General features: G+C 39.6%; 1 protein-coding gene across 1 annotated transcript in view; it reads right to left on the minus strand.

Annotated features, from left to right (window-relative positions):
- Nucleotides 1-14,509, minus strand: part of LOC136679069 (otogelin-like) — a 509,929-nt gene that overhangs the window by 125,892 nt on the left and 369,528 nt on the right. Inside the window, exons 31-38 of the mRNA XM_066657350.1 lie at nt 7,574-7,600; nt 7,279-7,446; nt 6,582-6,857; nt 6,028-6,145; nt 4,555-4,634; nt 2,936-4,052; nt 1,699-2,866; nt 988-1,165 (exon numbers count right to left, since the gene is read on the minus strand). Of these exons, the coding sequence (XP_066513447.1) occupies nt 988-1,165; nt 1,699-2,866; nt 2,936-4,052; nt 4,555-4,634; nt 6,028-6,145; nt 6,582-6,857; nt 7,279-7,446; nt 7,574-7,600 (3,132 nt within the window). The remainder of the gene's footprint in view (nt 1-987; nt 1,166-1,698; nt 2,867-2,935; nt 4,053-4,554; nt 4,635-6,027; nt 6,146-6,581; nt 6,858-7,278; nt 7,447-7,573; nt 7,601-14,509) is intronic.

Genomic DNA, 14,509 nt, shown 5'->3' on the forward strand with positions numbered 1-14,509 from the left:
TCACCAAGTACTCCTCACTGCAGAACCAGAAATCCACTGGGTGCTGTTGGATCACATCCAGCTCAGCACACATCCAACTCCTGCTTCATGGGAGGTTAAGGTTAGGGCTAGGGTAAGTGTTAGGATGTACTGTGAGGAGTCAGTCTAATCCATTGAAAACACAGTGAGGGAGGAGCTGGGTCATATCCAACTCCTCCCTATGGATTTCTGGTTCTGCAGCACCAACCTTTTCAAGATTCATGTACGCGCTTGCGCGGTCTCTCCCATTCCCCATGTTCATTGCATGAGAAGCCAATCAGGAAACAACACCACAGGTTTCCCCATTGAAAGCTGGATTATTGGGTCCAGTTTATATATACAATTGGTTCACTCATATAAATGTATATTCCACCGAGAGAGATTCAGAAGCCCCATACCACAGCATCTAATGAGTCTTTCTTTTTTTCACCTATGCAACAGGTAAAGCAGCAGGCACTCCTGTACTATTGACATGTTTAACCCTATACTGTTTACAGAGGCTAAGATTTGTTCTCTATCGGTCCCCTGAATACTACGTGTTTTAAATGTAACAGTAAAATAAGAGTGCATGATGAGTTTGTACAGCAGGAACATGCATTTTCAGAGCATTGGCATTTGCTCCCATTCAAGAAGTATATTTCAAGCCTAACTGAGATTTTGTAACTATACTATTTCCTAAATTATACAGTACATATATGGGAATTAAGCTGCAACCAGTTTTAGGACATCACAAAATCTTTTTTTATTATTATTTTTTTATGAGGGACAGAATGGGTGATTTTTACATCAGTCTTACAAGCACAGTAACCTAAACCTCCTTTTGTACACATAAAAGTGAATGACATTTTCAGGTTTTAGAACATAAACCTACACAAATTGACTTCAAAAATTAACAGTGAGAAATGCACTATAACACATGACCTCAAGATTTATTGTGTGTGTATGTGTGTATATTTTTGTATGACTCACATGGGCATTTCCACTTTGGACAGCACTTGTCTCCATTAACCAGTACAGCAAAACCAAGCAGGCCGCAGTTTGGAGGGCTAGAGTCATATGGGCAGCTCTGGGACTTATTAAACAAAAGCATCTTGCCATTGATACAAATGTGCTTGACACACTCATCTACCACTTCATAGTATGGTGGCTACAAAGACACACATCATGGCATCACAAAGAACACACAATATTATTACTGTCTTAAATACATTACTGAATTGATTATACATATGATACAAAGTGTGATTATATTTTTAAAGGTTTAATGACTTACACTGCTGCAGTTAAATAATATATAATGATGATTGGGAATAACCATACTACAGCCAGAGCAGAAGAATAGTCTTTTTTAGATTTGCTATATAACTCTTATAATTGTGCTTATTTATTTTGTAACATGGGTTTTCCTGAGTAAAATAGGAAGATAAATTGTACAATAAACAAAATTACACAATAGCCCAAAATACATATGAAAAGCACAGACTAGCATATATTTTCATTTTAAATAATTATGCGAAAACAGATCATATCCGCAGTTTTGTTTTTGGATTTTAATTGACGGTATTAACTGAGCAAGAATAATCTTTAAAGAGAGGTACAAAATTGATGTGAGGTTTTAAAATGTGCTATTAATGTGCATTAACACCAAAGACTACATATACAAATGTTATTTGGACTTACAGTGCAGGCATTGCTGGGGGTAGCACCATCTGCAGTGGTGGATGAAACTGTAATCAAACTAGAGTTATCTGAGGTAGTCCTCCAGTGAGTTGTCTCTGTAGCATGGCCAGAGGAAGATGGCATAAATACTGCAGTGGTGGCTATTTGATACAAGTGTAGAGTAGATGGCTGTTTTGTGGTCTTTTGTAATCCTGACATTATCCAATCTCGTGGATGTTCTGATGAAGTTGTTGAGGAAATATTTTTTTCAGGGACAGTTGTAGTATCATATGCCACTGTGGGAATGGTAGTTAATGTGGTAGTGACTGGTGCTTTGGTAGGGCCCATTACCACTGTGTACTCAGTCTTTTGTTGTGATGTCTTTGTGCTAGGAATGTTTGAGGATGGGCTTGAAGGGTCAGATGGAGAAACAGTTATTTTGTCCAAAAGACCAAAAGTAGATGGTACTATATCTTTGGATATCTTTGTGATCTTTTCACTGCCTGTTAAAAGAGATTCATGTTTGGACGCAGTGACCCTGGCTGTTTCTTGTGTAACTCTTGTGGTCTCTGTTGACACAATCATTCTATAAAGTGATGTCAAGGAGCTGTAAGATGGATGTGACCTCCATGATGGTTGTGTGGCTTCTGTAGTAGAGAGTGAGGTTCTATCAGAATGCAGAAATGCATGAGTTGTCTCTGGTTCTGGCTGGAATGTGTCTGAGCTTAGAGTAGATGTGCCATAAATGAAATACTTCTCACTGATTGTTGAAGTTGTGTGAGGTTCCTCTGTTTTATTGATGGTCTCAGCTGTGGTGACCATGATATTTGAAATGGTTTTAGGAAACTCTGTTGCTGCTGAGATTGCTGAGGTAGAGATTTCAACTTTAAGTGACACTGGTTTATAAGCATGAGATGCTGCCATTGGCTTGGTCTCATCTGTAACTGCAGAGGATGTGCTGACTTTATCTGTCAGGTAAGGAGTTGGTGAAGATGACTCTGGGAAAGGACTCATGTATGGCTCTGTGTAGCTCATTGTGGTGACTGTAGATACACTAGTAGTCACCTGTGGAGTTCTCGTAGTTTTATAAATTGGTGAAGCATGTGATAGTGCTTGTGCTGACGTTATATTAGCTGTAGGTGAAGGATAAAAAGAGGTGTGTGGGGTTAGAGGAGGCTTTGTGGGGCTTGTGGAGGAAGTGTCTGCTGAAATGTTGGTGCTTGTTTGAGAAGGTTCTACTGAAATGGGATCAGTGGATTTGGTTGGTGTGGTCCCAAATGTGGCTGTGTGCAAAATCTCAAAAGTTGGGAAACTAGGAGACCAAGGTGAGAGAGAAGTATAAATCAAAGGTGATGGCTTAAATGTTGAGGTCGCTGTCGTTTCTATTGGCCTTAACATAGATGCATAAGACACTCTTGTAATTTTGGCAGTAGACTGGTGTGTTTCTTTATATAAGGATGATTTTTCAGAGGTTGCACTTTGCTCAGAATCAGAACCTGCAGGCACTGATTGTGTTGGGAGTAATGTCGGAGTGGTTTTCATTGGGTGGGATGTTGCGGAACTTTTTGCCACAATATGGAATGTGGGAATAATTTTCTCAGTAGTTTGAGCAACCAATGTATCTATTGTTTCAGGGCTATCCACTGGTGTTGATTTCAGTGTGCTTAAGGAGCTGGCTGCTGTGTTAAATACTGTGGTATGTGTTGGACTGCTCGTAGGGGTCATGAGAGTGAGTGTTTGTAATTGGGCAGATTCAGCTGCAGGTGCTGTGGTAGCAGACATACTTGCCAAAGCTTTAGTTACTGGAGAGGATATAGTGAGCTTTGAAATCCTCGGAGTAATGGTGGAAATTTGTGTGAGTGTGGTGCGTTCAGTCCTGGTGGTATCAATAGGTAACACATGAAACATGGGCTCTGCAGTGCTTCTGGTGGTAGAAAGTGGAGCAGATATTGTATTTATTCTAGTGGAAGGATCTGTAGAGCCAGGGGTGAAGGCACTAGACATCAGAGTATAGCTGAATCTAGTAGATAATAAAGAAGACACTGTTGGTTTTAAAGTTGTAGAGGTTAATAGAGGCAAGATTGAAACTGGTGGTGTTCTTGTCCTAACTGTGAAGAGGGGAGTAAATGATGTCATACTGGGTATTTTAGTGATTCTCTGAGTGGAAGCTTGTGCCTTTGAGGATGATGCAGTCATTTTCACAGTTGTCACAGTTTCTTCTGCTACAAGAGCAGTGCTTGGTAGGGGTGTTAAAGTTTGGTTGATAGTTGTAGTTGCCTTACTGCTTTGCTCTGGAGAAGATGGAGTGGTTGTTGTGTTGAGTGCTTCTGTTACTTGGCTACTAATGGAGACTTGCATTACTGGAGGCTTAATACCTAAATACAGACACAACATCTATTAGACAAATATACATGGCATGGAATTGGAGAGTGGAAACAAAACAACATAAGTAAAATTCCACAGATATTTTAAATCACTGAATAATCTGAGTAAATTACACACTTAAAAATGATGATTCTATAGTAAAGAAAATGGTGCTATTTGCATCACAAAGGAATTCTTCAGATTGATGGCCAATGTGTTAGACATGGTTCTATATAGCACTGTTTAGAAAAGGGTTCTATATGGCACCACAAAGGTTCTTCAATTTTTACAATATCAAGCTTGTAATAATAGAAGAACCCTTTTTGATGTTATAAAAATGTTTGTTCATTCTTCAAGGATCTATATAGCACCATTTTGTTTTACTAAAGAAACATTGAAGAACAACCGTTTTTAAGTGTTTAGAGTAATTCTAAAGCAGAAATATCAAAGACAGTTTTGCTATATACTTGAGAATATTTACTTACTACAGGATACTGAGATACATTTACTTACAGTCTTCCAGATAGACACATTTTTGAGTGACCTCATCTAGAACCATGTAATCTGGGCACTGAGGAACACATCCTTCAACCCTGCAGAGAAAACCACACAAGCTTCAATCCGGCCAGTGACAGTATCATATGATCTATTTTGCAGCCTTCTGCAGCAGTTAATGTTCTGTCAGTACAGCCCATTAAAAGGTCTGTGCATCATTCCGGGACTGTGCAGATACAGCTATAGTATGAGAGATGAATGCACAATTGAAACACCTATAAGACACTATATTATCTTTGTTCACTCTCTCTGGTATATCTCCCAGTTTGTAAAGCCTCACAGTTTATGATTGTGCTGGTTTTATCAGTGGATAATTGAGGTCATTGCTCTGTACTTGGGCCCTGTATAACAAGATGAAAATCTTCATTTAATTCCTTGTGTTCCTTGTTTATTTTCCTTCATTTAACTGAAGTAATAAATTCAGCTTTTCACTGAACATCCATGAGAAGTCATTTTCATGCCTCTATAATCGACCAGAATGTTTCTTTTGAAAGAAATTATAATGCATGCACTTGGAAAGTAACACTCCTCGGACCATAACTCTACCAGATTTAAGAGATGTTTTCATGGAATTCTTATTTCCAAGTCCTGGAAACATTTCATTCTGCCCCAGCTCCAAACTGCCAACAGCATGCCAAAGAACAGAAACTCATCAAATGTTAGACTGTCTGAATCTTTCTAGTATAAGGATTAGTTCTACTATTTAGATTATTTTGAATCATATTATTGTGGTTCCTTTAATTGGTGAAGTCGTTGTTGATCAGCTAGTAGGCAAATATCAGCTTGTGGATTTGATCATCTCTTCCCTCCTTTTCTATTTCTCAGGATATGCTGTGTGATTTTTTTCCCTCATTTGAAAACAGCCACTTGCCAGTCAATCTGCAGTTAGAGTTAAGTTTGAATAACAATATTAGGTTTAATTCAGTACTATTTCAAATTGGTCCTTGCTACAAGTTTCTCGATGGGCTGATCATGTCATGAAAGTATTTTACTAATCTCCCTCCAGGGGTTAAGATATTGTCCTAACACTATTTTTAGACATACTTTTTTTGTTCATACATGTAGGTTTGGTTTGATGTGCATAACTCTACATGACTCTTCACCAATGTGGATGCAGATATTAATCCCTCAATGCAAAAGACACACACACACACCTCTTTAGGCACAGCCCGGTATTATCTGTGGTTGTCATCCATTTCCTGCCATTCATTTATCCCTAGGTTATTTATTGCTGAATTAAATGATTACCATATAATGAAACATAATGAAAATGTGAGAATTTTTTTTTATTTTTACTTACTATTATATGTTAAAAAAGAGTTTTTAAAACTTGTTTTTAGACTTAATAGGAAAATATGCATAATATGTATTATTTTCGTGACAAATATATTATCATACTTTTTGTATTACAAGTATGATCTGTATTCTTACTTTAGAATGTTAGCACAGCTCAAAGCCATTGGATCACTGCATGTCCTAAAACATGGATCCATACAGGACTCATATCGCCACTGGCAGCGAAGACCCATGGGATAGTCTCGGGTGATACCTGACAGAGAAAATCTTTCAAAGTTACTAAAGAACAGCATATCCAGTAAAACAATGTTGAGTATCACAATATTTATATTTCATTTTAGTGGTATTGATAAAGAAGTGCTAGAAGTGTTTTGAACAGTTCAAAATTTATATAAAAAATATAAATATAGCATAAAAATAAATATCAAATAACAAAGCTATAAGTAAATAAAAGAGGTTTTAATGCCTGGTTAAAATTTAGTGTAATAAATTTTAAATGCTGTCTGAATCATAAAAAATATTTTATTTTGATCAATATTTCAAAGATATATTGGTGCTCTCGGCTACTGTGCTAAATATTTGTAATTTAACCATATCACTGAATTGTAATATATAGGAATAGTATTAGGACCATCTTTATAATGGATATCTGAGTGTACATGATATCCTGTGTCCATGTACTGACTTACTAGCAAATTTGAAGAGAGTGGCTCTACGGTAAAGATCAGAGTGGCTGTACTTCAAAATCCGTAGACTTGACATGTAGTGCAGAAAATATCCAGGCCACATGAGTGACTCTAGTGAATCAAATCCAGAGATCCAAGTGCCCCTATGCAATTTAAATGTTGCTGCATCCCAGAATTCCTTGCTTTCCTCCCACTTGCGCAGTTTCAGTCGGCCACTGCGTTCTGTATGGAGAAAATAATTTGGCCTGTCTGATGCTTCCAGTGATACTAGTGATGAATCTGAAGAAAAGTATAAAAAAAGCAAATAAATAAATACAAAAAACCCTATACTCATAAACATAAAAATAAATGATAAACAATATCTCAGATCTCAGTTACTGGGAGCTTGTTTTACTACAACTATTACATCAGTTACAGACTAAAATCAGATGCATTCCTCCCATGTTCTGAACTAAAGGGGAATCAGTGAGTTTACTAGATTAAGGTAGTATGTTGTGGCTGGTATATCACCACATTGATGGATCACAGTCTGTATCCCAGGAGCATCTCTAATTAGAAGTGCTGATCTATGATCTGTTCATTTCAATACAACTAGAGTATAATAAATTATCCTAGATTGGCACTACTATACTCAGAAGCTTTGTGATTCCAAGAATAATCACCACTGATAAAGATAGTCTGTATATCATGTATGTTTCACCGTGCGGTCGGGCTCTGCTAAGTCCTGGAGTCATCATGAACGTAGACACAATGTCATCAGCGCTGGCCAATCCTCTATTCATGAACACCAGTCCACTTGTCTGATTTGCCGCCAACATGAATTTCCTCTGCTTAAACGTTATTAGCTTGAAAGGACCTTTACCTACAACTGATAACAACAGAAATACATACCTCTATAATTATCATACATTTTATATTATGCATAATATATCATTATATTTCATATTATGCATTTGTTTTTGAAAACAAAAGATAGTAGATTAATATTGGCTTACCTTTACTGTAGTATTCACAATCATATGCTGTAATCAGAAAGATAAATAAAGTTACTATTTTCTTGCTATTGCTCGAATTTTTAGGGGTTCGAGCACGAAGTGCTTGAAACCCTATTGTGTTTGTTCTGATTTTAATTTGTTATTAGGCTTCCGAGCACAAAGTGCAAAGGAAGCCTATTGTTTTTGTTCTGATTTTTATTATTATTATTATTATTAGGGGTTCGAGCATGAAGTGCTTGAAACCCTATTGTGTTTGTTCTGATTTTAATTAGGGGTCCAAGCACTGCAAGTGCTGGAGCCCTATTGTTTTTGTTCTGTTTTTTCTGCTTTTTTTTTTGTTTTTTGTTTTTTTTTTTCTTCTTTTTGCATAGATGCATAGTTTATCCACAATAGTCAGGTATGTGAAAATGGAGCTTTTCGCACTCCTCCCTGGAAATTTGTCTTTTGAAGTCTGTATAGACTGTAGGTAAATAATTATCAAAAAAATCTAGAACTTTTGACACGCTGTTGTGGCAGTTATTTAACAAATATGCATGGGCGGGCCTCGATGCACTCTTTGAGCTATAACTACAACAAACTTCACCCAAATCAAACACAACTTGGTACACATATGTACGTCATTACTCTGAAGTAGTGTGCCAAATGTGACCACACTGCACAGAAAGGGGGCGCTACAATTGGACAGCAACTTGTTGCACAGGTTATTAATTGATTACACCGCCACCTAGAGATGCAGTACCAGCACAATGCGATAGATATATTCTGAACATCATGGAAAAGGACCTTGTGCATTTTCATAACATATGCCTAAAGCATTTTTGAGTTACAGCTGTTTTTATGTGATGTTTCAACGGCAAGCTGCACATCTCTATTTAAGCAGAGGCTGCAATCACACAGTAATGAAAGTTCCACATTTTTTTGATAATTACTAAAGTTCAGGTTCTTACGATTCTCATGATACCACATACGTCTATACTGGGTTTTGATCCAAGGACTAGTTCTTGATCAAATATATGTCCGTTATATCTCATTTATACCCACACCTGCAGACTCACTATACCCTCAGCCCCTCCCTCTCCTTCTCACACACAAACTGTCACCTCTCCCCCTCCCCTCCCCCCTGCCAGTCAGAGAGGGCCAGAGGACAAATCAACAATAACATCATGACTGGTTCCTTATTTTTGTTTTAGTGTCCAAGTTTTCAGCTCCACTGGCCGAAGGAGCACTTTACAGAAAGTAAAGCAGGGGTGCACCTCTTGCTCTGCATACTTTCATTTCTCCCTTTCACATGTTCTTCAATGGTCAGGACACCTACAAAGCAGATATGCTGCAAATGTATGACCTACTGTCTCTGCCTTTTTTATCACAATAAACACTGACATAGCATCACAATGTCAAAATACAATGCTGAGAATTTATGAGCAACTGTGTCTGAATTTATAAGTTTGACCAATAAAATATATGTATCTCAGTGTGGACAGTGAGTTGACACAGGTGTTAAAATCTCTAGCAGCACTGCTGTGTCTTATCCACTCATAAGAGCACTACACACACTGACCTATCACCACAATGTCAGTGTCACTGCAGTGCTGAGAATTGTCCACCACCCACATTAAATATACTTTGTGGATGTCCTGAACATTGGGTCAGAATCCAAGGTGAAATTCCAGAGTCAGTTCTGTGCTCTGTGCTGTCTCTGTAACCCAAGCCCCATGTTCACCTGCCTGCAGACCAGAAATTCACCCACTCATCTACTACCCCTTCTTCTTACAATCCAGAGCACCAAGGATCACATTTTAAAGCACTACAAAATCTATATTCAAGTGTGGCTCCTGTATCAGGAACTGTCATATGCTACGCTCCTGCTCTGCAAAGACTGCTCGCTTTCACCCTGCTCTTCAATGGTCTGGACACCCATACCTCAATACAGCACGTATGACTCAGGTGTTGGCATTTTAAATCCCTCAGCAACACTGCTGGACAGAGAATAGTCCACAACCAAACACTGCCAGCAGAGAGTGTCTTCTGTCAACTGATGACTGACTCGAGTACAAGCTACTCCACATCATATCTGCTGTTTGGGGGACCTGAACATTAGGGTGAGAAACCAGAGTGCAACTCCAGAGTGACTTCTGTGCTCTATGCTTTCTCTGTCATCCGCTACTCCTCCATCTCATGCTACACCTCCAAAGAAATGCCAGAACAGCATGGAACACCTTATAAACACTACACAAACTTCCCCAAAAGCCCCTATTATCTCAGGACAGCTCTTATGCATAGAACACCTTACAAACACTACACAAACTTCCCCAAAAGCCCCTACTATCTCAGGACAGCTCATATGCATAGAACACCTTACAAACACTACACAAACTTCCCCAAAAGCCCCTATTATCTCAGGACAGCTCATATGCATAGAATACCTTACAAACACTACACAAACTTCCCCAAAAGCCCCTACTATCTCAGGACAGCTCATATGCATAGAACACCTTACAAACACTACACAAACTTCCCCAAAAGCCCCTACTATCTCAGGACAGCTCATATGCATAGAACACGTTACAAACACTACACAAACTTCCCCAAAAGCCCCTACTATCTCAGGACAGCTCATATGCATAGAACACGTTACAAACACTACACAAACTTCCCCAAAAGCCCCTATTATCTCAGGACAGCTCATATGCATAGAACACGTTACAAACACTACACAAACTTCCCCAAAAGCCCCTACTTTCTCAGGACAGCTCATATGCATAGAACACCTTACAAACACTACACAAACTTCCCCAAAAGCCCCTACTAACTCAGGACAGCTCATATGCATAGAACACCTTACAAACACTACACAAACTTCCCCAAAAGCCCCTACTAACTCAGGACAGCTCATATGCATAGAACACCTTACAAACACTACACAAACTTCCCCAAAAGCCCCTACTATCTCAGGACAGCTCATTTGCTAGCACATTGTTCTCCTACCAGCGAATACCAGCTTGGACCCCGGGAATTGTCGCTTGCGGCTATATTTAGGGGTCCAAGCACTGCAAGTGCTGGAGCCCTATTGTTTTTGTTCTGTTTTTTCTGCTTTTTTTTTTTTTTTTTTTCTTCTTTTTCTCCGATGAAACGCGATGGGCAGCCCAAACCGTAGGTCCTACAGACTTGTCGTTTGGTCAACTGGTAGTAAACCCTCCCGCTACTCAGGCGCAACAAATCAGCCCGATCAGCCTGATGGTGGCGCTATAGCGACGCGGAACGCGTCGCTCCCTATATCTCCTACCCCGTGTGGCGCAGAAACGAAATTCTTTTTTTCCCAGATTCCTCAGGTCAGACCCTACAAAAAAGCCTCAAGAACCCATAAGCTCCGCCTACTTAGATTTTGAGCTAATTTGCATAATATGCAAAATCGCACAAATATTTGAGCGCGAACTAGTCTCTGGAAATGTACCCAATATGGACATATGTGGTATCAGCAGAATCCTAAGAACCTGAACTTTAATAATTATTCAAAAAAAGTTGGAATTTCATCACTGCTTGGCTTCCAGACTCCGCCCAAATACAGGGGTAGAGCTCGCGTTCCAAAAATCAGACAAAAACAGCTATAACTCGCAAACGCTTTCTCCAAATGCTACGATACTTCACATGCTTGATCCCTATAAGGGCCGGAAGACATGAGTACTTGGTTGTGCAACTGCAAGCCTAGGGGGCGCTATAACAACAAAAAATATGTTACGCTTCACAGGATTGTCCCATTGACATGCCGCTTGGTATGCATGTAGTGTGTGATGAGCTGACTCAGATTATATGACAATGATGTCATATTCGAAAAAACGTGTCCACCATTGGCCAATCAAATTTCAGCAGCTGTTTCATGACCTTAACAAGGTCCTATCATCATGACACTTGCATGGTATGTCCATGGCCCCACTTCCTGAGCACATAAAAAGTTTCATAACAATAGCCACTAGGGGGCGCAATTAAATTTTTCAACATGCAAATATGGAATATCTCAACGAAATATAAACATATTGACAAGCAGTTTGGTTTATTTCATACTCTGCAAATTGCCTTACAACTTTGCAATTACAACTATTGTCAAAAAATGCATAGTTTATCCACAATAGTCAGGTATGTGAAAATGGAGCTTTTCGCACTCCTCCCTGGAAATTTGTCTTATCAATAAACAACTGGTATTTTTGAAGTCTGTATAGACTGTAGGTAAATAATTATAAAAAAAATCTAGAACTTTTGACATGCTGTTGTGTCAGTTATTTAACAAATATGCATGGGCGGGCCTCGATGCACTCTTTGAGCTATAACTACAACAAACTTCACCCAAATCAAACACAACTTGGTACACATATGTACATCATTACTCTGAAGTAGTGTGCCAAATGTGACCACATTGCACAGAAAGGGGGCGCTACAATTGGACAGCAACTTGTTGCACAGGTTATTAATTGATTACACCGCCACCTAGAGATGCAGTACCAGCACAATGCGATAGATATATTCTGAACATCATGGAAAAGGACCTTGTGCATTTTCATAACATATGCCTAAAGCATTTTTGAGTTACAGCTGTTTTTTATGTGATGTTTCAACGGCAAGCTGCACATCTCTATTTAAGCAGAGGCTGCAATCACACAGTAATGAAAGTTCCACATTTTTTTGATAATTACTAAAATTCAGGTTCTTACGATTCTCATGATACCACATATGTCTATATTGGGTTTTGATCCAAGGACTAGTTCTTGATCAAATATATGTCCGTTATATCTCATTTATACCCACACCTGCAGACTCACTATACCCTCAGCCCCTCCCTCTCCTTCTCACACACAGACTGTCACCTCTCCCCCTCCCCTCCCCCCTGCCAGTCAGAGAGGGCCAGACGACAGAGACAATTGAAAGCAGATCTAAACAAATCAACAATAACATCATGACTGGTTCCTTATTTTTGTTTCAGTGTCCAAGTTTTCAGCTCCACTGTCCGAAGGAGCACTTTACAGAAAGAGGTGCACCTCTTGCTCTGCATACTTTCATTGCTCCCTTTCACATGTTCTTCAATGGTCAGGACACCTACAAAGCAGATATGCTGACCTACTGTCTCTGCCTTTTTTATCTATAATGTGGACCAACAGAGTATGTGTGTGTAACTGTGTAGGCAGTGAGTGGAAACAGGTTTTAAAATTATCCAGCAGCACTGTTCTGTCTGATCCACTCATGAGAGCACAATGAACACTGACATAGCATCACAATGTCAAAATACAATGCTGAGAATGTATGAGCAACTTTGTCTGAATTTATAAGTTTGACCAATAAAATATATGTATCTCAGTGTGGACAGTGAGTTGACACAGGTGTTAAAATCTCTATCAGCACTCCTGTGTCTTATCCACTCATAAGAGCACTACACACACTGACCTATCACCACAATGTCAGTGTCACTGCAGTGCTGAGAATTATCCACCACCCATATTAAATATACTTTGTGGATGTCCTGAACATTGGGTCAGAATCCAGGGTGAAATTCCAGAGTCAGTTCTGTGCTCTGTGCTGTCTCTGTAACCCAAGCCCCATGTTCACCTGCCTGCAGAACAGAAATTCACCCACTCATCTACTACCCCTTCTTCTTACAATCCAGAGCACCAAGGATCACATTTTAAAGCACTACAAAATCTATATTCAAGTGTGGCTCCTGTATCAGGAACTGTCATATGCTACGCTCCTGCTCTGCAAAGACTGCTCGCTTTCAACCTGCTCTTCAATGGTCTGGACACCCATACCTCCATACAGCAGGCATGACTCAGGTGTTGGCATTTTAAATCCCTCAGCAACACTGCTGGACAGAGAATAGTCCACAACCAAACACTGCCAGCAGAGAGTGTCTTCTGTCAACTGATGACTGACTCGAGTACAAGCTACTCCACATCATATCTGCTGTTTGGGGGTCCTGAACATTAGGGTGAGAAACCAGAGTGCAACTCCAGAGTGACTTCTGTGCTCTATGCTGTCTCTGTCATCCACTACTCCTCCATCTCATGCTACACCTCCAAAGAGATGCCAGAACAGCATGGAACACTTTATAAACACTACACAAACTTCCCCAAAAGCCCCTATTATCCCAGGACAGCTAATATGCATAGAACACCTTACAAACACTACACAAACTTCCCCAAAAGCCCCTATTGTCTCAGGACAGCTCATATGCATAGAACACCTTACAAACACTACACAAACCTCCCCAAAAGCCCCTACTATCTCAGGACAGCTCATATGCATAGAACACCTTACAAACACTACACAAACTTCCACAAAAGCCCCTACTATCTCAGGACAGCTCATATGCATAGAACACCTTACAAACACTACACAAACTTCCCCAAAAGCCCCTATTATCTCAGGACAGCTCATATGCATAGAACACCTTACAAACACTACACAAACCTCTCCAAAAGCCCCTACTATCTCAGGACAGCTCATATGCATAGAACACTTTACAAACACTACACAAACTTCCCCAAAAGCCCCTACTATCTCAGGACAGCTCATATGCATAGAACACCTTGCAAACACTACACAAACTTCCCCAAAAGCCCCTACTATCTCAGGACAGCTCATATGCGTAGAACACCTTACAAACACTACACAAACTTCCCCAAAAGCCCCTACTATCTCAGGACAGCTCATATGCATAGAACACCTTACAAACACTACACAAACTTCCCCAAAAGCCCCTACTATCTCAGGACAGCTCATATGCTAGCACATTGTTCTCCTACCAGCGAATACCAGCTTGGACCCCGGGAATTGTCGCTTGCGGCTATATTATTATTAGGGGTTCGAGCACGAAGTGCTTGAAACCCTATTATAATTGTTAGGATTTTTATTAGGGGTTCGAGCACGAAGTGCTTGAAACCCTATTGTGTT

Source organism: Hoplias malabaricus, chromosome Y (assembly GCF_029633855.1).
Source record: "Hoplias malabaricus isolate fHopMal1 chromosome Y, fHopMal1.hap1, whole genome shotgun sequence".
NCBI lineage: Eukaryota > Metazoa > Chordata > Actinopteri > Characiformes > Erythrinidae > Hoplias > Hoplias malabaricus.